The sequence below is a fragment of the Galleria mellonella genome, unplaced genomic scaffold, assembly GCF_026898425.1.
Source record: "Galleria mellonella isolate WM207_F2 unplaced genomic scaffold, CSIRO_AGI_GalMel_v1 utg28, whole genome shotgun sequence".
Taxonomy (NCBI): domain Eukaryota; kingdom Metazoa; phylum Arthropoda; class Insecta; order Lepidoptera; family Pyralidae; genus Galleria; species Galleria mellonella.
In genome coordinates this window covers 4,870,615-4,897,832 of record NW_026442064.1, presented here as the reverse complement: position 1 = coordinate 4,897,832, position 27,218 = coordinate 4,870,615, and the positions used below count along the sequence as shown (strand labels likewise).

The 27,218-nt window shown below is 30.6% G+C and overlaps 1 protein-coding gene across 3 annotated transcripts in view; it reads left to right on the top strand.

The window, feature by feature from the left end:
• LOC113519768 (calcium-binding mitochondrial carrier protein SCaMC-2) overlaps positions 1–19,150 on the top strand; it is a 62,846-nt gene extending 43,696 nt beyond the window's left edge. For 2 of the 3 annotated variants that reach the window (XM_052895409.1, XM_026904965.3), the window contains 3 exons: positions 15,147–15,305; positions 15,734–16,310; positions 18,568–19,150. In XM_052895409.1, the coding sequence (XP_052751369.1) occupies positions 15,147–15,305; positions 15,734–16,310; positions 18,568–18,752 (921 nt within the window). In that variant the 3' untranslated portion in view covers positions 18,753–19,150. Of the gene's footprint in view, positions 1–515; positions 844–15,146; positions 15,306–15,733; positions 16,311–18,567 lie in introns of those variants that run through there. The other variant, XM_026904974.3, reaches the window with a different exon arrangement.
• Positions 19,151–27,218: the final 8,068 nt, after the last annotated feature.

Here is a 27,218-nt window from a genome sequence, read left to right as displayed (position 1 = left end):
CTAAAATAGACAATAATGTAAGGTAACTAACTTCGCGTCATCACAGCGTCATTTCAACGTAGATAATGCCTGCTATCACACTGTCATATGTAAATATCAGCGATTTTACTAGATATTTCTCTAACACTAGTACTCGCAACTAAACTTCGTATCAATTCTTAGTTATGAATTAAAGTTTTATCAATTGTTTAATTTAGTTTCACCTTCTTTTCACATTGCCTCATTGCCGATGCAATTCACGTGTCCAGTGGTTAGGTTAACGCCTTGCGTCCTATCATCAAGTGCGACGTATGTGGCGAGCCCCCGCTGAACTTGTACTTCGACCTGAAAATACCTTGATTATCAGCTGCTGTTTGACTTCTACCAATGTATTACTACAACGGCTTGCGATCGCCCGCCAATCATATGTTAGCAGTCGCTTATCGTTAGGTAAAATTTATTGTGGTAGGGGGCAACGGCAATCACTACAATAGAACCGCCACTGTGCGGATTGCCGCCCCGCCACAATGACGAAATAGTGTGACTGGCTCAAGCCGACTCAGTCAAGTGGCGTTACTCAGAGCTAGTTAGTGAGACAGTGTGAGGATGATATTGGACGCGATCGTACGCTTGTCGGTTATCGCGACCGGTCACATGCACACTCGAATTAGTTAAAGTATTATCCGAATTATTAATAGTTCCAAAGAAGTAATTGATCTGTGATCTTAATTTAATAGTAGTTTTTCTCTGATTTACGTTAAAAGTAAATTAGATAAAATGTCTTTGGAGTTAGAGGAAGTAACAGGAACGACAGGCGATGTCTTCGAAGACTTCCTGATAGTGTTTCGGCGATGCTTGGCAAAGGTAAATGAATTCTAAATCTGGGTTACTGAAAGCTGTCTGGCAGTTGCCAGATGTTGCATACGTTGCATTGGTTACTCTGTTCCAACTAAAATAAATTTCAGTTAGATCGGTTTTCTTTTTAAAAATGGATATGGACTCATACGTTGACATTTGGGATCAATTGTTAAAGGTAATGTAATATTTGTCATTTTCTTTTTCTCCCAGAAAAATTCTAATTTTCTTTTAATTTTCTAAATGCATTTTTATAAAATCTATTTTTCGTGCCTATTAGTTTATCTACAATTAAGATTTTGCACCCATAACTGTCTTGCAATGTCAATTTGCTCAATTTGAAATGTGTTGCCAACTGTAAGAATGCGAAGGATAACAACTATTACTTTCGCTCTCTAATTTTAGTATCAAAGGAATGCTCTAGTGGAGGTGATCCGTATGGTAAACTTACTGTTGCTAAGGGGTTCGCTACGCCTACAACAAGAATGAATGATGCTTGAATTCGACTAATAAATGTGAATGAATGGCAACTTGAATTCTTATGATCTGTACCTACTATAGAAATTAGCATAGCGTGACGCTCTAATGACGATGAATTATTCGTGCGCTTTTAATAAACGCATTTTAGAATTTTCGCATATGTATTCTAAATCAGAATATACATAATGTCACATATCTTTTTTCTAAAATACAACAATAATATGAATGCTCATAATAACTTTTTCGAAGAAATTTCGAATGTCCAAAAGTGTATTAAAATAAATAGCGGGTCAGCGTAAAACTCGTGAACGACTGGACTTATACAGCTAATTTAGTTGAAAGTGGGCAACAAAAAAGCAGGTATGTAGGTACTATTTACCTGCAAACTTGTTCATCGCGTTAAGTCCCGATAGTGTATTTAGAATATCAGATAAATTATTATACAAATAATAATTAAAGTTCGAGGAAAGTTTATATGAAGAGAGAAATTCGAAAAATTGCTCGATACAACATAAACTCCATTTTTCTATTTTCCTTATGAACCCTCGTTTCAAATTTTTAACAGAATGAAATCTGTCGGTCCAGTTAATACATAATTTTTTCTCTTTATAAAATTAATTGACTTATTATTTCTGCGCTCATGTAATCGATTTATTATTTTCACTACAACTTCTTCCCAGACACTTACGTTTCTGGGAAGAATTTGTTTCATGAATTCTGCCGCTGGATTTTGGGTCGTTATATCTCTTAATGTATTTATTACCATATTCCTATCATATTATGTTAGCATTTATCAACCTAACACATATATTCCAATAATTATATTAAAATTACCTCTATTTTAACTTCTAACTACCTATAGGAATTATAATACCTATTGACTAATTAATATAAAAAATAGTAATTACATTTTAGTAAGCATTTAAATAGGATTGTTAAGTACAGTGAATCACTGTGTTTGCGGCATTTGTTATTTAAATCAGTCATTATAGGTAAATTACCTAGTTTAATAATATGAAACATAACGTTTGATTTGGATCTTATATGTAGAAGTTGTAATCACAAATCAGTATTCCTCACATTTTTAAGAATTCACTTTCACTTCTGGTTATTTGCACATGTTACCATTATAAGAATACATAATAATACACGAGTACAAGATAGGAATCTTGTAACTTTTTAAACTTGCAAATGAGCTATCGGCCAATTTACTTGAAAGTGGTTATAGTCGCCCCTTGACATAACGCCATAATCATACTTGAAAAATATACCATCGCTCTTTACACATAAATAATAGATATTGAGCATTACCTGCAGTAGCTGCAACTACATATTTTGCTTTTTCCCTTTTGAGTATCAAGTGATCTAGTCTAGTCCTAAGGTGCAATTACATTTGTATAAGTACACAGAAAAAGCACATGTAGGCTAAAATCTATACCACTAACATCCCTTTTTCCATGTGATCCCGGCGTAGTGTATGTGCCATCCTTTCTTTTCCCGTGGGTATCATAAGAGGCGACTACGGGATTTTAAAGTTCGAGGGATAGACAGCAGCATTTCCTTGAAAACATCACATCTGATATAATGATGATAGTATCTCTTTGGTGTTCTAATAGTAAACTGAACATTTTTACCAATGAAATAAGAGATGAGAGAAAAATACAAAGAATTTAAAGCCCTTATTAACTTAATAGTTATAATTGCCTTGTTAATTTGAGAATATCAAACTTTTTTGTTTTTCAACATTCTTTGGAAAATGTTCAGTTTCTTTAGGAGGACACTCGCTTAGAAGAATGTTAATGACATTTTTCATTCTGTTTAGGTTTATTCTTACTAAGCTATCGACACACATTCAATATCAGGATAAAGTTTTACAATATTTATGTTACACATATAATAAAAAATGAGTTTATTTTTACGCACATATTTACTCCAAGATTATACATATATAAAATAGTAAGTTTGCTCTGTAGCAATGTCATTTGAATCAAGTTATAAAAATTCAATATTTTGTATTAGATACTAGAATAAGAATCTTTGTTTTCTCACTTAGCAATAGGGTATGCTATGCTTTGAACAATCAAAATGCTATGCGAATTGGCGTATTCAATGAACTTTCTTTTTTTTTTAATTTGGTCGCTAACTTTCACCTTTGACAGTTAGTTGATGCGAATTAGCTTGTGTTATGTAAATTTTATTAATACAAAACAAACATCGCAATATTTTTTGACATATAATATTTTATAGCAAATAATCTGTTTAGTTACAAATTCAATTACTTGAATATATTTAATATCAGATTTTACAACGCGTGAGAGGCACCATGGGCGTCACAGTATATTCAATGATATCCATGGTGCTGTTCAAGTCTATGGAATTATTAGTTTTCATCAGATGGGACGTCAATTTGTTTCCATTTCCAATAGCATATTTTTTCCTTTAATCTTTATTTGTCCTTTTTATTATACATTTTTTATGAATTACTATAACCACTTTCAATCACGGGGCCGTCAGCTTTTTTAGACATTTTTTTTTTGTAATAATATTATCTTCATCCTGTTGTACACTATTCTTATCACATACGAGTACACATGGCTTAAATAAAACATAACACAACACAATGTAGTTATCGTCACTAATATTATATCTACTAGTTATATCGTGACGTACGTATTACTCACGAATGCTCACGGAAAACCCACATGCCAATAAGTATTCGCCCATATATGTTTCGTTTAATGAAATCGGAGTTTTGTCCTTCTGTTTTTCGCTGTTGGAGTGCCTTCTCTATAAGCGTCTTCTTGAAACTCATCAATTAGAATAAATATATCGATAGTGAAATAATTTTGCTACTTTTGAATTTTATTAGATTAATCATTCCTGAATCTCTTTTTATGAATAGTATGTTGGAAGCTACTGAGTCCATATCTGTTTTAGGAAATTATAGTTAGTAAACCATAAATAATTATAGTTGGTAATAATTGTAGTAATTTACTATTATTTTACAATCGTCATTTTAATTGATACGTTAATTTTATGTGATTGATTATTCGAAGATTTTTCAAATAAAATACAATTTCCGTGAATTAGCGATAGTTAATTAATTATAGCTAACTGAAACTAATCTTTAAATGTAACTATACATCTAATCAATACATTATTATGGACATGTAAATTTTCAACCGTTAGTATAGCATCATACTATACTATACGTTTAAAATATATAGAACTTCACAAAAAAAAAATCTACGACATCAGTCTTACAAATGACACCGAATCGTTACCGTGACCATGGATCTGTCTCGACAGACACACACATTACATTGAAAATATTTGAATTTAGATTAAAAATATTTAAATGTGGAATCTTTTATCTAAAGCTAAAAGTAGATATGTTGAAGATTTTTTTTTAAATAGCTACATAAAAATACGGAACAAAAAAGGACTAATACGGAAGTTCTTGTAGTATATATTTTTTTTATTAAGAATAATTGTAATAATATTAACTTTCGAAAATAAATTTGCTATTTTCTATCTGTGGTGTATAAGATACGAAACGCGGGCAGTCATGATAGAGCATCGTGTGACGTCATATTTCTAAACTTTTCTCATAAAGACTTACAACCGTTATAGTTAATTTTAACTATTGTAGTTACTTTTGTATTAAATAAAAGACGTCACAACTCAAATAACTCGTGATCAATTGTTTTTACGCAAAATTTTAATGTAGAAAAAGATATTGAAGAGACGAAATTAATAAACGTTTGTAGATTTTGAATTAGTCTCCCTCAAACTGTCAACACAATCGCTTAACAGCTACATAAACACAAACGATTTGAAAACCTGCTTCTTTTGGTATTGGCTTAAAAACATCTAGGGCGTGCTATAAATAATCCCGAAATAATACGAAACAGTTGTTGGCAACTGGATGATGTCTGCCAAATATGCCAAATTCTTAGACAGGCAGCGTTTTCTTTTAAATATTTAGGTTGCCACTATTATATAACTAATGTATTACGCATCTATTTAGCAACCTCGTCAACTCCTAGAGCTAACTAATCGTGTTACTAAAATATTTTACGCTTAAGACTGATTATGTATTTAATTTGATAACTAACTTTTTGGTACATAGAATTATGTAAAATAATATATAGCCTATATTTTACTCGCAGATAATGTACCTTTTTATAGATGATTTTTTTTAAAAACGGTTAAGTACTTTTTGAGTACGAAAAAACAATAAAATCTTTCCACTTTCTAATATTAGTATACGAGTGAAGATTAGTAAAAATAAGGATTAAGTAGTGGACGTATAAAGAAAGTAGTATGTTACAAAATTATGTAAATCTTGTTCAATTTTTCCAAATGATAATGCCGTTTAATGCAACCGAGGTCGACTAAATTGGGATCAACGACTTTGAGAAATATATATACATATATGTATATATTACGGAGTGGTGAACTATGATGAGACAGTAAATGGTGTAGACACGGAATATAGCATAGAAAAATGTATTAACAGCGATCAAGTAAGCTATGAGTTGATATTGTCATAAAATACATAAGTGAAATTACAAATAAGAACATTCTGAAAGTAATTATGTATAAAAAAGTATATAATAAAATCTAAGGAGTTTGCATCGGCTGGTCGCCAATAATACGGTATATACGTATAAATTAGACACACCTCTGAGATAAAATATTTAGGCCGCTTCAGTTGTCTATCTCATACTGGTTCAGACTTTACACTCATTAACCGTGTTCCTATTAATGTTATCAAGATTTAATAATTCGAGGAACATATTCTAACAATGTACGTGGTATTAATTGATAAGTTTAATTAATTAAATTTAATTATTGTAATTAATTATTATTGTAATTGTTTAATTTTAAACGTTTGCATTATTGACACATACTCGTAAATATTTTAAATACACCACCACGTACACGATGTACGTGACAAGATATGGTCGTGTAGGTCACCTTAAGTCCCGATAGTGTATTTAAAATATTTTATTGTTTAATTTGTTAGTTTTGCAATTGGACATAAATCATATCAGCAACTTTATAGCGGTCAATTTCCTAAGCGTTTCCTGTATCATTTCGCGGAGATACCGACTCGTTAACTATTATAGTTATGACGCTATATGATACCAGTAGACGGTCGGATAAATTTATAGCGAGCGAAATTATAGGCTCTCATGTTAGCTGTTTCCTAGTAGTATATTCCATAACAGTAAATTCTGGAGCTGATTGTCATTTGTATATTTTCTTCGGAAGTGATTATATTTTATAACTATAATATTTAGGAATGAAATGAACAGAGTTAAAAGATTAGCTTCGGGCAATAATGTTGTATGAAGATAAACAATCATTATTTGAAATAAGATGGCATGGATAAGCAATGTAAAGACAACAACGTAATTCTGAAAGATCACATAGATAACCTCATTAGTAATTAGCATTTACCACGACTTTTAAAAGGACTATGTCGCAATCAACAATATTTACTGAATAGAAAACTTACAAATTAATTAACGCAATATTTTCGTTATATACTTAGAAGTCAGTATAATTTTTTAAATGTTTTTTCGTTGAAAGGTTTTCCCTCCATGATTATTTCTAATTTTGTCTAAATTTATTGTATCTTACAATAGATATTATAACCCTGTTTATTTTATAAAGCTCTATGCTCGCTGAAAACTAATTCAAAAGACCAATATTAGATATCGTATCAAAATAAACTTATATCAGTTTTTAAGTTAGGCCTTTAGAAGCACAACAGTTAAAACTTACCATCAGGTGAGCTGCATGCTTGTTTGCCCCCTGTGTTGTAAAAAAAATCTGTATGTAATTAAATAAATAAATAAAGTGTTTATCTATCTATCTAATTTAAAGAAGTAGCTTTTGCGTGATACCAAAACACACATACAGACAGTAGACCGGAACCTACCATAAACCCTTACTCCAATATTTTTAAAATATATTCCATCTTCAAACATCGTCCAATTATAGTTTGATTATATTAGTAAGGTGTCTACTTACAATAACAAAATATTTATATTGGTTGGTTAAAATATTTAGTTGTGTCAGTCATATATTTGTATATGTTTTATATGGATTCATCGAATAATAACATTGTAAGAGCATATTCGAGGAACTGCTATTCGTTTATTCTGTACAGAAGTATAGTAATTCACTTAAGCTTTATTGAACAATGAAGTGTGAGGTTAGCTCTATCAATAGCATTATTATAATAGCTATTGACTTTATACTTGTCATAGTTTGGGAATACTTTAGAGATATTTGACGGTGGTGTAACATAGTAACAAAATATTTTAAACTTTGCTTTCAATATGGAAAATATAAAAACGGACATGGTATGTTCATAAAGGTATTCGTTTATTTTTCTAATAAAATTTAACATGTAAAAGTTGCAAGCACTGGAAGCTTCCTCTTAAATAATACAACACTAATCTTTTTATTCGCATTCAGCTAAAGAGTCTACAGTACATAGTACGTGTGCGTAAAGTACACTTCAATAAATGTATAGTAAATATCTCATATTTAATTATTACTTAGCGTTAAATAAAGCACACTTTAATATCGAGATAGGCATTAAGTTTATTATGTTTTATTAGGCCAATTAAACAAATACGTCAGTAGTTTACTGTAGCTATATGGGTGTTTACTCGAAATTCGAGCAATATTCATGCTGAAATATCCATATAAATCCTAAAAAAATTAAATAATGATTCATATTAAATTTTAGTTATAGTGCATATTTTTTAAATAGTTATTTGGGAATTCTGAAATATTTTCACAAGTTAATAACATCACTGAGTTAGCAGAGAGAACTAAAGCTCTCTCTTCTCTTACATACATCTCTTGCTTCATACATTTGTACAAGCTTGTGTGCATAGAACGATAATAAAAATGAATTGTCCAGACCCTCTTGACTTCCCCCTCAGGCAGTACACACAACTTGTCTGAGTATGATAGGTCAGTTTAGAATTTAGCTTGCTTTCATTTTGTATGTGTCGTTGATTAAACTGAAAAGCATTCAATTAATATTTAGTTGATAATCGACGACGTTAGAGGCGAAAGGAATAAAACTCTAAATAAAACCATTACAAAATACCAAGCTGTCTAATTAGTTGGTAATACTAAGCTGTTCATATCTTATTCTTATTGATAGAGTCGAGTGTCTAGTAGCGGCGCTTTAATTGTTGGGACATTAATGGGGTTGTTCACGAAGGAAAGGTCTTTCTTAGACTTTCATGAATTTCTATTATTTTTTTTTTAAATAAAAGCACAATTTTTATTTCATAAATGATATATTAATAAAGTGACATTTTATTGGCTATATCTACACCATGTAAAACATTGTAATTTTAATTAGGTATTTTAATTACTTCTATACATATTTATGTATTCGTTCAAAGTCCGAATCGACGATGCATGTGCACGCGCTCATTGCATCATCCTCTGCGTCACAGATGTAATAAAATAAAAACCAGAGAAATATTTATAATATTTTGGCTTTCCAGAAATGCATTCTATGTATGACGTCAGAAGCGTAAAGTTTATTTATACTTCTATACCAGCAGATAAATTTTTATCTGCCAATATGCGTATACATCACGTGAAGATACCAATCGAATTTTGTTGCAACTCTCATGAAATAATAACGATTAATATATTTTTTATTCTTAAGTAAAATCTAGAAGAAAAAAATGTCATTGTCTCTTAATAAAACGCTAAAAAAAAAAGTTTAACAATGTTTAATGTTCAAAAATGAATTTGAATAATAGAGAGGATAAACTAGCTTTTTCTAAAATACTATTAGTATCGGAAAAAAAATAAAGAAACACATGTTTTAACACATACCTACATAAGATCTACTCTTAGCAAACTAGCTTTTAAACATAAATTGCGCACCTATTTATTTCTTTAAAAATCAATTTCCCTTTAAACTTAATCTTGCTAATTACTCTGTTTGAGTCATAGATTGTTATTTGCTCTTCTATCACGGTTAATTGTTATTAATAATATTTTATATAATTATTTATGTACGTATTTGTTATATGTACATATCTATTTATTTAATATATTATTTCTATATTTATATTATAGTATAGCTGTTAATTTCGCCAAATGTACATAGATTATATAGAATTTTACTGTGCATAGAAGTTCAAATAAATAAATATTTTCTTACATTAACAAAATTAAATAGAAAATTATATACATTGATTAAAACTTAGTAATATAGAAATTATTGTAATATAGTATTATATAATTAATCAATGAAGAAATTATAAAACAACCAAATTATCACAGAAACATAAAAACAATTTAACTTTTTTATTCAGTGCATGACGCAGGACACCTACCTAACAACAACAACGCATACCTAATTACCAACATAATTTCCAATTAAATTTTATATAAAATTTATAAAGCATGTATAATTCAATTCGGCATCGAGAAGGACATAAGCTACTTTTGTTCCCGTCACCCTAACGAAGTCCCAGATACAGTATTCAAAAGTTTCTTTGTGAATACTAAAAATTTAACGAATCATTCGTGTAATTTTGCCGCTATCTTGAGCTGTTGTACATATACCTAAATATATGATAACGCTCCAGTTCATGTGAATTTTTTGATAAAGTCACATATACATACTTGTATTTCTTCTTTATAAGAATAATATTTATAAAAAAATGCCTAACGAGTAAGCTGATAAGTAAGTACACATGTATATACGTATTTATCATAAATATGTATATGTTCATGCTAAATTACTTACGGGGTAGGTATGCCAAATTGAAAGTAAAACGCTTCTATTATAGCATCTTTTGCTTTATCCATTTTTATAACACATCTAACGTGCTTTTGACACCTCCTTTGGACAGTATATTTTCTAATTTAATAATATCCTTAGGTATAAACACTATTGCACAATACTGGCCAATATCTGTTATATGCATATTAGCTATAATCTGTATATAACAGATGATTCTAATCATGGCAACATCAAATAATTTATTGCGATGCCATTATGTAGGAACTGTTGCTGTCTAGCAACAATATTGGCATCGAGATATTATTAACAAATTTAATAATATATTACCTCCGGCAACTGCTGCTGAGCATTTAAAATTAAAAAACATGCTTATTTAAATGTCTCTTAGTAACAGGAACTTAATAATTCTTGTTCTTCATCTATCGTTTGCATTTATTATAAAATTTTTAGTTCGTTTTTAACCTGTTTTAGCCATAATGAGCTCATATTAATAAATGGGTAGATATGATTCATATATTAAGATAATATTAACAGGAAGCGGATACAACATGTAAAATAGTTACTATGTATAATGGAAAATAAATAGAATTATCCTACTCGTAAATACATTTTAAAATAATAAATATTTAAAAAAAAAGTTCAATTAAAAAATATAGAACTCAAACGCGAAATAAATGAACAGCACAAATATACACGTCAGTTTAAAAAAATCGTAATGGTCTTTATTGTTATGTAACAACGACATAATCTAAATGTAGTAATAGTGCTGATAGCAAAATAAACCAGGGCATAGCAACCGCAAATATACACCTGCAATCGCTTATTTATTGTCCACGTGCTAACGTCACCTTATACTATTAATATGAATTAATAATTTGACGAACAAAAGAGTTGAATGAACAAAACGCGATTTGTTATTGACCGCGTTTCATGAGACCTTGCTCGCCTCAGCGAAAGGTCAATAAAGTTTTTCTATTAACTAATCCCTCTACCACAGCATCCTATCTGTGTCCTAGCTGACCTACGACTTTGTCGCAGTACTTCTATATCTATTTATAGAAAATCTTTACCTAATATCTAAGGATCCCCTGTAAAGAATTTCACAACCATCACAAATATGTGAGCCTAGCAGATTCGTCAGTCATTTACTCAGAGTCAGTGTTCCTTCACATATCGAATTAGACCATCAATACCTCCTGATATTTATAATATAATTGTATAATATAATTTGTTTCTAACTTATATTTTCTTTTCTATCTTGCATATAGAAATAATTTTTACTTCGATATATTAAGAATTTATCTTAAATCAAATTTTTGTATTTTTTTTTATTTATTTTATATTTCCTTTATATTGTATTATTATTCATATTGTTAATATCTTTACTCATATAATGACATTTAATAATTTAATTATATTTTAATGTTTATCAAACAGAAGGCATGCTGTGGTTGCCTATAAATGTAAGAACAGTTAGATCTAATCTACCAGTGTATTGTATTGAAATGTTTAGCTGTATCTTATGTAGGTAATCCTATAAATAAATAAATACAAAAATGCTAAGTCTCTTATGAATACAGCCCATAACGGATTTTATTTATACAAACGAAAATTATAATTCCAAAGCAGGGTAGGCAAGTTAGGGTGGGTGTATGCAAGTAATATAAGTGCATATATAAAAGAAACCGTGTATATTCATTGTATTTGGAATATTTAGAATTAGAATAATTTGTATTTATCCTGTAAAATTTTGTTTGTATAGAAGATATTGGCAGATAACAGTCTATATGTAGATACGTTAGTGTAACATTTTTGAAACGGCCCTTTTTATGATCTCATAATTTCGTGTGCTTGAACAGAAAAGTGAAAGCAGAGAAAGCGTTTCGCCTATACAAGAATGAAGAATCGACACTGCTTATTCTACAAAAGTAACGGATGTTCAAATTCCAAAAGTTTTTTAACAACGTCCGGTTAGTATCGGAAACTTAAAATTTGCGAAGTTCACTACACCTGACCTTGTCTAGACGTCTATTAAGCAACGTCGAATATTTGCGCTCACCATCTGTAACGTACTGCCCTTGACACCAAATTGCACCCATTTTGGTGTCGAGGACACGACACGGAATTTGCGTTCTCTAATTTCTGAATAGACTGTAGCTTTACGTAGACTTGTAGAAGATAGATTTTCAAGTTCATCTTTTTTACATTCGTATCTATTAGATTGCATCCATACGCTTCCGACTGTCTTCTTGGCGTCATCAGTCAACAGTCCAGTGTCCCTTACACTGTCTTTATCTTATCTTCCTTCCTTATATACTGTTACTGATTCGACGCACTCGAGAAATATAGACGGCCCACTGCTGCAAGACTAAAAGCTATGTGAACAGTTCTCCATGTATTTTTTTAAGTACAATCTACATTCTATTACATAATTAGAAAAGGGAAAGTATATAAATAATATAGATAATAGAAATACAAACTGTATTCTCTTTATAAAGAACCAATCATCATATAGATTTAATGAAGACTGTCCGCTCTTTTTGTTGCTCTCGTGAGTAACAATTACATTAGATTCAACGCACAACTAACATACTTTCTAATTAGTTTTACGAGAGGTAGCGTCACTTATGACTATGAAATAATTCGCAACTCGTAGGCAACTTTCCAACTGACAGTAAATACTGGTTTCCACTGGCCATCGTAGCCAGATGGTAGTAAGAGTCACGTGATCATATTATTTATGCCCACCCACGCTTCACGATTATCTGTAATGGCCACGGTAGAAAACAAAGAATCTTTGATATTTACATTGTTGATTTTAGAAATTAATAATAACTTACATTACAATATCATTATTTCGATAATAGCGAACAGCAACTAAAACTAATGAGACTTTAATAAGCTATTGAGTTGCTGGTTCTATTTGATCTAGTTGCTGGTACTTTTTAATCAGATATTATATAGTATATATATTCTTAGAGCACTAATTTACTTAGCATATGTATCATTATATCAACTGTACACTGCTACATAGGCCTCTTCTATAAGGGGATTTTACCAATAGTTGACACGCTTAGTCGACGGGTTAGCAACTGTAGTTCGCCTTTCAATATTTTTAAGAGGAACGTTGCTCCTTATCCCTCGACCATTAAATTTCCTTAGTTGACTTTTACGACACTCACGGGAAAAGAAGGAGTGGCTCTTTCTATGTCAAGGCTTCATGCCAATACATATAGCATATACTTAATGCTTACAAAAGAAGTAACTTAGTTTTTCAGGCTCGTATGTGTAACCTCAACATTTGTTTAATAACGAGATATATTACGAAAAAAAATAATAATAACCTATAATTAAATAATAACACAGGTCACATTCAAAGCCCTCGAATTAGTTATACGATATACGTTACAGTATATTTTGAATTACGACTATCTAATCCGGTGCATTTTGTATCACCTAAAACGCTATATATTAAAAGTATTTCGAAATAGCGTTTTTAGCGCTTTTCCATTTTTTTTTTTTTTCTTTTAAACCACAAGTATTAAAACACGTGTATTATTTAACAACAGTAACAGTAGCGTGTATATTAAACAATTAGCAGTTTTTTAATTTTAGCGAGACAAACGAACGGCCATACATATATATTTGTAGATTACCCATAATATCATATACTGTCATAGATTGAGAAATAGTACTTGATGTGATGCATAATTAGTCCTCATTATTTATCATTACATTGAAAAGACGTATCTAATGACTAACCGCGTCAAAATAAGCAAGCTGTCATTTGACCAACAATAATTGGAAATGGGTCATTTTTGAGCTCTACCTTTGATTAGTATCTACGATGTATAAAGTGGCACAGTTCATGTTAAAAATTCTCGTTTGTGCAAGCTTGTTCAAGAAATTCACGATGCATTGGAAATTTTATATCGTGTTCATAATATTGACTTTGGATTGGAACGACAAGATTCTATGCCACTTCAAAGATACTATGGTAATTGGTATATTCTGCGATACGTTTATTACCAGATTGTTTCCGGCTATAAAGAAATTGCTTCCTATATTTTAACAATGGCGACCGGAATAAGGATATATGGAGTAGGGCTTTAAAGCTATTGTATGTATGTATCTACTGTATTAAAAAATATAAATAATTGGCCTAATTTTACGAGAATCGTTACTTTTTCTACATCTTCTATTCCGTATTCTTCTAAATTAGGAACACTTAAAATCGTTAAGCATATAAAAAGAAATTGCTATTGTACATGGTATGAATTTGCAATCGCTTCTTAATCCGAAATGAAAATATTTTACTTGTATTATGAAGCTATCAACTATTTTCGATTTCACTTCTCATCTTCACGTATATACTTCTCTCATATGATCCGAATATAACGTAATCAGGCATATGACAATTTAAATAAAATAAACAATTAATAAAATTATATATTCTGTCTATATATATATATATCATTCCTCTACAGACAGAGCACTTAAGATTTAAAACTAAGATATGGAGTTCAAAAATAGCAAAAAGAAAGAAAGTTACTGGCTGCAACGAAGAGGACGATGCCCTATGTGCAAAAGTGTAATACCGTCACTGATATAATGTATTCTAATAATAACATATAACTTGGTAACATCCTTGTAATGAAATGCTCAGTATCAATAAAATTATAGTAAAAAGTAGAATCCTCGGCTTCTGTTCATCGTAATTTTCTAATGTTTTTAAAAATTATAGCTTTTGATGCGGGGATCGTTTCGTTTGGAGTTCGGTAGATTTCAGTTGTTTATATACTTTCTTCAATGAAAAATTATCTTGAATTCTTTTATATATGTACAGTAAATATCAAAATATTTATAGTAAATTGTAATTTTTACTGTTTAATCAAGTCTAAGTATTATTAAGTGGCACAAGTGTATACGTATAACAAGCCACTTTGAAATAACACTAGAGACAAATGTTCTATTGTTATCTATGCTCTAGATTGTGTACTTATAAATGTTTCTTTGTTTCTAGTACCTCGATATCGGGGAGGATATGAACGTCCCTGATGACTTCACCCAAAGCGAGTTACAAACTGGCAAGTGGTGGCGTCATCTGCTAGCAGGAGGTATCGCCGGCGCCGTCAGCCGCACCTGTACTGCACCGCTCGATCGTCTCAAGGTATTTCTGCAGGTAAATATCCTTGGTTTATATTACTATCATAAATCGATCCGATCCAATTCAAGTTCTAGTACACATGCACTAATATCCGGAGTGTGATATGACACTTCGTACAAAAACGCCACGTACCGTCCTTACCATAACTACAGAAATATATAACATCTGTACATGTGACAATGTATGCGTGTGCAGTTACGATTAGCACGGGAAAATAGAGTTTGGGTGCTGACACGTATTTGAGAGATGGTGAGGTCAGATAGCAGCGGGCACCAGTGTCCATACTGTACTTTAGTATTATTACTTATACATACATACATACATATCTGTCACGCCTGTCTCCCATTAGGGTAGGCAGAAACAATGGAACGCCAAATGCTTCGATTCAAACAAACCTCTTATTACTTATACTGTGCTAATATTTCATTTATGTCATTTTACAGGTAAATCCCACCAGAGAAAACATGAGTAAATGCTTAGCAAAAATGATAAGCGAAGGTGGCATAAGCGGCCTCTGGCGAGGAAACGGAATTAATGTAATCAAAATTGCCCCGGAGTCAGCTTTAAAATTCGCCGCTTACGAACAAGTAAAGCGCCTGATAAAAGGTGAACGCAAGAACCAACCTCTAGAAATACATGAGCGTTTCTTAGCGGGCGCGACCGCCGGAGCTATCAGTCAAACTGTGATCTACCCACTAGAGGTGCTAAAGACAAGGTTAGCTTTAAGAAAAACCGGCCAATACAAAGGCATCGTGGATGCGGCCAAAAAGATTTATGCTAGAGAAGGATTGATGTGTTTCTACAAGGGTTACATTCCAAATATCCTGGGCATCGTGCCTTACGCAGGCATAGATCTAGCTGTATACGAAACTCTGAAGAAGAAATACATTAGCAAATACCAAGCTCACAACGGGCAGCCGGGGATGCTGTTATTGCTCGCGTGCGGCAGCGCTTCCTGCACACTGGGACAGGTGTGTTCGTACCCGCTTGCACTTGTCCGAACGAGATTGCAGGCCCAAGGTGAGCTATTGCCATTTATTATTTTGTATGTTGTAGAGTATATTCCGCATTGTTTATATAAAACATAAAAACTTGTCAAGTTTGTCACATATATACCTAGGATTTCTTTATGCTAACTGTTGGTGGGGTTATATAAAAAATTCAACTTTCTATTGACTTTGTTTTGAAGGTCAATAAATTAATCTTAGTTATTATATTGTGGATATACGGATCGATAGTATGATGGGCAGATATGATGAATCCGTAACTTTTCCTTTTAACCTCTTGGGAACCTTACAATGTATCATGAATGACCTTGTGACGTAGCATTCAAATGAGTGTGACAATAGGTGCTTTTACTTGAGTACATAACTAAGATTTTGTATGTCAGAAAATGGTTTTTCTATTACAATAACTTGTCACGTAAAACGTTTACTTGCATACTGTCAATACAAGTAGTTGAATGCTAACATGATATTATAATATCGGCTCCACATCTGTACATGTTTCAAAAAATTCATTACACCTTCATTGTTTTATCTTGTGGGTTTTTATTAAGAAAACAATTAGTCACTACACTTTAGTTTCGTCTAATTTCATGTTTCCTTTTCAGTTTAATTATTGAAGGAGTATAGTACGTTTCACTATTTGAATATTGCCCTTTGTGCGTTCTTATAATTATTAATCAGTTCTTGTAGTTCTGTGAGAACATCTAAAGAAACTGGCTGATGATTATTCAAAACTTTGATAGTAATAACTATTACCTAACATATATATTCTGTATTTTAAATTAGACATTGTAGCCGATACTGTAATTTTTTTAATTACCAATTTTTAAAACTTATCTCTTAACCTGAAACTTTAAATTAATAATTCATGGAATTACTGTTTTACGGACCACCATAAACTAAAATTCTAATAATTTTGACTTAATTCTATTAGAAAATTAAATTTATATTGCTCCTTATAATAAAAACTTCACTGTGATATCAAATTGAAATTAAAATTTTAAAGATAGATTTAAGAAGAATCGACGTCTCAGAATCGACCTGATTATAAATATTTGAAATAAGTGTTCCATATTTGAAAAAATCTTTATGCGTAATATTTTTTTAACCCTGTAATATTTTTTTTAATAATTCCAATTTATAAATAGGTTGAAAAAACAATAAAACAGATTCCGACATTATAACTATCGTGATTGTCACGTGGCACTGTAATAAGTATAGAATGTGCACGACTCGGTCGCGTCGGTGAGAATGTCAAAACATATCTCAGTATAAAGTCCCTGATCATAACTTCTCGTAAGGAAAGCAGAATTTACGAATGATACTTGTAGGGACTGATCTGATTAACAGTATTGATTCTGTTTTATTTCGTAATTCCTTAATAGGAATTAAAAAAAAAATATATTATTTTTAAACGTATGCCGATTGTCATTTGTATTCTAAACATACCTCTATAAGAGTAAATATCTTTCATTCTTTGCCAAATTTTCACGATATTATAGTGCTTCTTGGCATAAAATCTCATTTTAATTGTACTGTACTGGCAATGAAATGACGCTCAAGTAAATAATTTTGTATTAGTGGCTTACTGCGAAATTCTTTTGAAGCTGCGTGATGAATAAAAGATTTTATTTTTAAATGTGTATGCAGTAGTTGTCCTTGTGTTAACGGAGTGAGAATAGAATATATCACCACTCCCTTTTACATCCAGAATGTCGTAAGAGCTGATTTTTTTAATAGGTGATAATGTAATGGTAACCCCGCCTGCGCTATCGGTATACGCTCTCGGGGCACCAGTGAGGGATGATAGGTACGAATGAAAGGGCAGGCCTGTTAACCCATTGTGACGAATTCCACTAGAAACCATGATGGTTTCTAGGGGGAACCGCGTGGAGGTCGACCTGATAGACCTATTTTTATTATATTTTAGATTAGATCCTATTACTAACAATCCCTTTCTCCCACAAGAACTGATTATAAAAATCCAGTATAATACACCAACGCGAGTGAATGTTCGTAACTAAACACTATCCAAGGAGCAATAGTAGGCCTCTATAGGCTAAATATAGATATATTTAAGGTCTCATGCTTTCCATAGAACTATATGGTGTTCCTCCGAGGATGCTGAGCTTTTGACTATGCTCAAAGACATGTAGAGTATAGAATGTGCCTTTTTAAGGGACCCGGCCTGGATAATATATGCCTACGCCCAATACGTCATTAGTAGGTTATTATGTACGGATATGTAAATTATTATGTTTTGCTTACAGAGAAAGCCGCCAAGGGAGCAGAGGGTACGATGCGAGGGGTGTTCAGCGAGATAGTGCAACGGGAGGGCGTCCGTGGGCTCTACCGGGGCATCACGCCCAACTTCATCAAGGTGATACCGGCCGTGTCAATATCGTACGTGGTATACGAGTACGCGAGCCGATCCCTCGGCGTGAACATGACGTGATCGCATGGTCGCGACGCGCTCGCCAAGTCCGTGCACGGCTGCGCTGTGACCGCGCCCGGCCGCCACCGGACCGGCGCACAGCGCTCAGCTCAAACTCACATCACATTCTGTTTTAAGTATGTTAGCTAATTTTGCATTTGGTCGTTACTAGCTCTTGTGGAATTTGATTGTATTATTTCATGAATTTATTCCATTTTACAATATTTTAATAATTGACAAATCACACATTGACAGACTAATTTTAAGCTATTTATTCTATATGATTGCGAGTTGTTTGCATTTGTTAATAATTCTGAATATGATTGATTTGTATAGTGTTGACTACGCTGGCGTTTTCGCCAGTTGTAAATTCATTTTAATTTGTCTGTGATTGCAATAAATTATGTATTTTTTTTTAATTTTCTCTTTATTTTTTATTTCCTTTTACATTCTTTGCGCTTGTATGAACTATTCTATAGAACGTATACAGTAAATAGAATAATGGTGAGAATCTTATGATTTATTTGTGGCTCAAAACTGTGACTTGTGTATCTAACCCAGAATAGGCCAAAATCAGACGGCAACTAAAGGAAGAACTGTGATATGATTTAAGCGAAATAATTTTTTATGGTTGCTTACTAATGAGGATATAATGGAATAAAAATTGCAATCATATGTTATATAATATAGTAAAGTATATTATATTGTATTATTATGGATCCTAATTTCCCATGCACATATATAAGAAGTTTAGAATTTTATTCGAAAAGGCCTGTAATTCTTTATACATACAATACAATTTATACATGACTAATATAGTCAGGGAATAATTTTAAAAAAATCACATAAGTTCCATGTTCGAACTTGTTTATTTTTCCGTTCTTTCCCTTACGTGGCAAATAATCAATATATAATACGGACACAGATAACGAACAATACCTATTATCGTTAAAGTCCTATAAACGTTTAACAAATTACGCGTTTTGTGGCTTATGTAGGTACCTAACTTCCAATTTATCATTTAATAATAAAGGTACTATACTCACTTTCATGTAGGTAAAACTTGTGTGTACATGGTATACGTAGTAAGTGGTCTAAGCTTATCTTTTTATCAGTTTTCCTACTTTGATCCCAGTTATTATTTGGGATCGACGTACCTTTTTATCAATACTATATACTTATAATATAATTAAGATATAATATGCCCCACTAACCTATTTAATTTAACCTTTGGACCAGTCAGCTTTGATTTTATATCAAGTATTCCCAATCTTGCACTGATGATTTGTTTCCTTGGGTATTTTTAACGACATTCTACTAATGATAATGATCGGTGAATGATGACAGACTGTGGATATTGTTATGCTCTATTTTTGGAAAACAAAATTCGATAAAAGAACATCTAATATTGTTTACTGAACATGCGTAATATATAAAGACTAGACCTATTTACCGGCTGATACGCTCGATCCTATTTAGTCAGCAAGTTAAAAAAAAGGCTTTGATGACGTCAGAACAGTCGATTCGGTCCTAGAAAAACAGATGGCTCTGTGGCGTTCCAACCGGTTCCATTTCGACCCCACTGAGAATTTGATCGAACCGAAATTACTATACAAAGGAGGGGTGTATTTTAACCTACTTTCAAGACTGTTTCCTAAATAGCAGTATAACCATCGACTATTTATTTATTTATACTTTATTGTAAACACTAATAATACAAAAAATATGATAGAGATAAGCAAATGTACAAAGGTGAACGAACTCTAAAAGAATTCTCTTCCATTAACCATGTCAACGTGGAAAATGTTTGACAGGTTTTTTTTCTCTAATTTTTAATATTACTTCATCGTCGTCATCGTCATCACCATATCAGTCGTTCACTGTCTACTCTGAACATAGGTCTCCCTTTATTGGGAAATTTTATCACTAGTTATAGTAATACTAAAATTAAATTATATTAATTAATTCGCGTTTTCTTTGTTTTATTGATGTATATTTATTGCTCGTATCCACAATGCAACAATGGCTGGGTATTATTAAATTACAGTAATAGTCTTTGAGCCACTTTTTATATTAAGCTCTTATATATCTTATAAAATTTCTTTAAACAGTAATGAGTTAACTTGAGATAGCACCTATATATATATATATATATATATATATATATATATATATGTATGTATTAAGTTTTTATTAGTGCGACAATGTTCTTGGTGCGTTTTTTTGTCTTATGATGATATCATTCTAGTTTAGTGACCTTGCTAGTCGTTCAACGATACTATCGTTTTTATACATCCAGACATTATATAAATGCATCTCAATTATACAATATGTATGAGAATTAAATTGAGAAACTTGCGAAATTCCTATGTATGCAATAATAATAACACGACTTTTAAAAACAAACCAAATGTCTAAATAAAATTATTTAATCGAATTCAATTTGTCTAACAGACAAACTTATATATATATATATATATATATATATATATATATATATATATATATATATATATATATATATATATATATATATATATTATTTTTAAATAAAATAAAATAAAAATATAGTTCGGGCTAATATTGTTCCTTATTTATAAAAATAATATTTATCTCTCGTATTATCTCGTTTAAAACGAGAGTGCATCGATATCGTTATTGTAGATCGATTTTGATTCTGAATATATAATAATTACAGGTAATCAGTTACCTACGTTTAACTGAACGTCTTCATCTACTAAATGTAGTTAAAGAAAAATCTAGTCAGAATTTTGTCTGTCACCTACAAGGCCGAATACAACATCGCAGACATAGTGACTCTATTAAACCACATAATAAACTAAAAATTAGTCTGGATGCTAGTTTAAATCGTGGTTTACGGAGTAGTCAGGCAATGTGGCATTAAGATTTCTACCCTATCTGTAAGATAGGTGTTAGAGAACTTAATATTAAAGCGGTATAATTCATTACATTTTTACTAAGTCACATCAAAATATAATAAATAGGTATAAAATGGGGTCAAGTCTCAAACGCTTTTACTCTAAAATAAAATTTCAATTTGATACCACAGCATAAGCTTTATTCTAATAAACAATGTGACAAAATTTTCAATAGATTTCGCGAAATTATAAAATTAAAATATAAGGTTAAAGGATACATAGGTTTAGAGGAGATAGCGCTTCAGAATTGGCCCCAGTGATCGGCAAACAAAAATAGCAATAATATAAATCTGTGGTAGACCGATTGAAGCGCGGTAGTGCAATAGGATTATATTAAAAAGAAAACGTTTATAGCCAACAATAAAATATTAGATATACTTGTTGCTTAACAATAGGAACGCATTTGATTAGTCGGTCATTAAGGTCCTTCCGTCCAATGCTGCTTTCAAGTCCTCTTTGCTGTCTTACGCATTTCCGTGTAATAATATTAAAATATGTACTTCCTTTTTTTCCATTAAAACAAGTGCGAAAATATTTTGTTGAGTTGATTCTAAATTGTATCCAGTTACTAAAAACTATGTTACAATGTTGCGAAATAACAAAAATATTTTTTTAAGTTACAAAACTTTTAGTATTTTATACCTTCCTTATTTTTACGTATTTATATTTAATATATAAATTACGTAATATAGCGTATTGTGTTCGGAAGTGTACATTTTAAGATTTGCCGGCTATAACCTTTCTTTCATGTTTCCTCTAAAATATACTTCTAAGTACCTACTTATTCGCTAACGATTATAATACTTAGTATGCATACGCCTGCGTGCAGTAAATAGATTATATAAATTAATAATATAATGAATTAATTAAAAAAAAAATCTCCTTATTGCTTCATCGGGTTTATAAATAATAAAATTAATTTATTAATTTAAGCTATCACTACTAATAGAAAGCGGTAAACGTCGGCATGATGTGAACAACATTGTGAATACAATTCGACAACTATACTATCAATCTCATCTTCTTATAAATAAAAAAATAAAAAACAAACATGCGAGACTTACGTTTGTACCGTTCTGTAAGTTAATAATTGACTTCTTAAACTTTATAAACATTTATTGTTATAGGAAAAGTACATTTATTTTATTTAAATCCTCCGAAAAATTTATGCAGACTTGATTTCTTAAATCCTTAATTATTAATTGCACTTTATAATTACCTAATTGTATGGTAACTATATAATTTTAAACCTAAAACATAAACAGAACTATAATAAGCATTAACACGTATCAGCTTCACTCTTATTCCGTACTTATATAAATTAAACCTTTCTCTGTCTTTACAAGTAGATATGTAAATAGGTAGGCTTAACAATCTCTCTTGCCTTTATGAGTGTTTTCCCTTTAAATATTATAGTACTTACATTTAGAAAATTAGGTAGAAATGCAAATTTTTCTCTCTCCAATACGACCTCGTGTGACGTCTACAAATTATTTAATAATAAATAGATAGTTAGGTATTTACTGAATTAATGAAGAACATGTCATATATGCCTATAAAGGAAATTTGAAAGTACATATTTATCTTGTTATAAGTAATGCCATATAATAATATCTGGGCTCTTATTGATTCTTATTGTATTAATATCGCATTATAATTTTATTTCTATCTGTACTTATGTAGGTAAAGGTAGGCTGTTGTAAAATTACATTTTTGTTTCAACAAACTTCGAATGCAATCTTAGGTAATTTATTTTTACGGGATATTATTATGGAAGTTTATAACTATTTTAACTTCATTTCGATTTGTAATTTAATAGTCGAATTCGTTTATAAATTTTTACTTTAAAAAACTCTTGACTTAGTAATTGGATTGATGACTAAATCCGATATCTGTCGATGGTAAACACGAATATATCATCAACTATATTAACATTATAAAGTTTATTTTGTTTTTTTTTTTTTTTTTGTAATGAATAAACTCAAAAACTACTGAATCGATTTTAATAAATTTTTCACCTATAGAAAGCTACATTATCAGCGAGTGACATTAGCTGTATTTTGTTTAAAAAAAAACCATGCGAAGCCGGTCCCGGCTTCTAGTAACAAATAAGTGGAGTGCCACATTGAATTCGAAAATACTTAGTGACGTGGGCAGACGAGTATTCTACAAAATGAGTGTTGTATAACAGGATATATTATTAGTCAAGAACATGTCTTTTATTTGTTTCTAGTCATATATATATATAGAATCTTTTATTTCTGATCAATTGAGAATTATCATAACGTCTAACTCACATTGAGTTCTGTTCGCACTGCCACAAAGTTCTTGCTGTGATTGGATCATTGTTAAAGTGTTCTTAACATCAATTTATTAGACATGTTTCTGTGTAATATTAAATTGGATTTGGATGTATTAATTTTGCATTAAATGTAATTTTATATAAGTAGATATACAACAAATTCCTGTGTATTGTTGCTATTAGATAGACATGCTAGTATTTTTATGTGTTATCATTCTATAGGCTATCTGAACTAGATTTAAACACTGATAATGTTAAAGTACGATTAATGTCTTAAACTCATTAATATTTTAAACGTTAAAGCTTGCAAAATCGTCAATATTTTATGCTGTATCGCACACATAGAAAACATGCTTACCCAAATATTTCATAACATTGATATCGCTTATAATAAATTGTTAAAAATGTAACGAATACTCAAATTAACATTTTTTTTTTAATTTTTTTATGTATTACACTACCCTAATAAGGGCTATTTTATTTATGTTAGTATTTAATAAATAAATGCCTAATTCTGTTAGATAATAACAAATTGTCTCCAAAGAAAACCAAAACTGACTAGTTATTTAATTATTGTTAATAGAATAAAATTTTCTCAATCTTATGGCTTAATTGAAAAAGAAATAAAATTTTTCCATAGTACCATGGATATGAATCTCAATGTAATCTATTTATTTATACTTATTTATTTCTAATAATGTGCTTTTTATAATATTTATTTAATTATTTAGCATTATACAATAATTTATAGTGTAATTTATTTAATCACTTTATATATGACTTATGAATTAGTTGCACCGACAAGAGAAAACTCTTAAATGAAAAGAAGAAGATGTATGACTTATGTATATTCATAGAGTTTTAAAGAAATCACTGCAATCATTTAGTGTGGTCAAATAGATACAGAATATATTTAAATCGAATAAATATATAATGTTACATACAAATCCATTGGTAACAACCAATTAGATAAAGTAACTTCACTTGCAAACATTAGACGATTGCAATGACTTCTCATGAGACCTTCTGTGAAGCCTGAAACGATTATAATGTTAAGTACATACACAGACATATATATAGAGATAGATGACATAAAAATTTGATCGTTCTACGTTTCGGTAAAATACATACAGTATAGTAGTAAAAAGTACAACAGCACAACCCTTGCTGCACTAAACCCTTTCAAAAATAATACATCTACAATGTTATTATTTCATTTTATTTAAATAACTTTATTGGCCAAAATAAAATATGGTACAAAAAATATGAATAGTGAATCATAAACGTGCTACTTCATTGTTGAAATAGGTAAGTGAAATGGTAAGCAATTCAAATACAACATAATTCAGTTATGGCCTTATAGTGTCTCCATAGAAATACTTCGAGAAAAAAAGTATCAACTTTTTCATACAATTTTGCATGATAAATAGTTATGTTTCCTTTATAATTAAATTAAATAAATAAAAAAAGAGTCAGCTAATTGACAATTAACTGATAAAAAATTGACCCGTTTTTTGAGGCTCGATGCTCTATCTATGTATATAATCAGGTTATGGCATCTATTTCAATCTATGTCTGTGACTATACTCACATGATGTTTTATTTTATCGTTTTTCATTTATATTGTAGTACTAATTATTATCAATAATGTTTTATAAATCCATGCATGCTAATGCAGAGATTTATTTTATTGGAGTACCAGGTACGTACTCATTATAACACACAATATTGTCTGTTGGTATTTAAATAAAAGTTATTCCATTTTGTATTTCTTTCATTTGCATATTATAAATATTTCTGTCCTTTTCGCGTCAGTTTTAATTGGGTGGTAATATTTTTTTATATGGATGATAATGGAGTGGTAACCTCGCCTGCATTAACGGTATACGCTGACGGAGCACCAGTAAGGGATGATAGGTGAGAATGAAAAGGCAGGTCAGTTAGCCCATCGTGACGAATTCCATAAGAATTAACCATGATGGCTTCCAGGGGGAACCCCGTGGAGACCTGATAGAATATAGCTAGCAATGGAGTTCCTAAACCCATAGAGAGTGATAGTAGTGACTAAAAACTATAGGCAATTCAGTAGTGAGAATAATGAACTATAGACAATCCATGTTTGTAATTCTCAAGATACAAAAGAATTTGTATACATAATTACCTAGCAATGAACGTAGTCAATAAATTTCCTTCGACAATTCTAAAATATTTAAATTAGGTAGCTTTTTTGTTAAAATTAGCTGTGTCCTACGTCTTCGCTTGCATGAATCAATATAAGTATAAAGTATCTAAGGCGCAAGTATATAGAATACTAATAAAAAAGAGCTAAGTTGATAATTAGATCTAATTTAGAATGGCAAACAACCTGACGGCCCATCGGATGGAAAGTGGTAACCGTCGTCTATAGAAATGAGCAGTAGCATGGACATAACAGAGTATACTGTTATGATACGTCCCATGCGTTGCTATTCCTGTAAATTCACTACCATATCCCACCCTTAAAACTGAAACATAGCCATGCAAACAGAATTGCTTCACGTTAGAAACACGAATAGGACAGAGGTGCCCAATTAAACGACTTTTGTACAGTCTGGTAAAATAATAAGTAATATAATTTAATAAGAGAGAAAACACATGTTTTACTTATTATATAATATTTAAAACTACAAGAAATACTTTGTATATGAATCGATAGAAAAAATTTACACATTTAAAATAATTAATCAGAAGCCTCAAGTATCCAAATTAAAATAATAGGATTGCTAATAAGTGTCAATGACATCTAATTCACTGTATCAATGTAACAAATTCAAAACACAAAGGTAACGGACAATTACATACGTAGCTTTAATAATTATATATCAATTTATTATATAAATTAAAATAACAACTAATTTTTTAATATATACATACACAAAAAAAAATCATCGTTACTCAATTGTGATATAAAATTTTAATTTTGATTTTATTATTGCAACTCATTTAACTGTGATATTTTTATCAATACGATTAATATTTTTTATCGATTTTATTATTACCATAGACAAATATAAATATCGATAAATTCTCTTTATTGACAGTATCATTCAATATCTTTTTTAATCTATCAATGCTAACGATGCGCGAATTCAAATGATTTTATTATTCGAATAATTAATAATTACTAATTTTATAATTCAACAAATAATTTTATAATTACAACAACGTCCTTTCTCCGAATCTGTTTACTACTAAGTTCAATTTTAC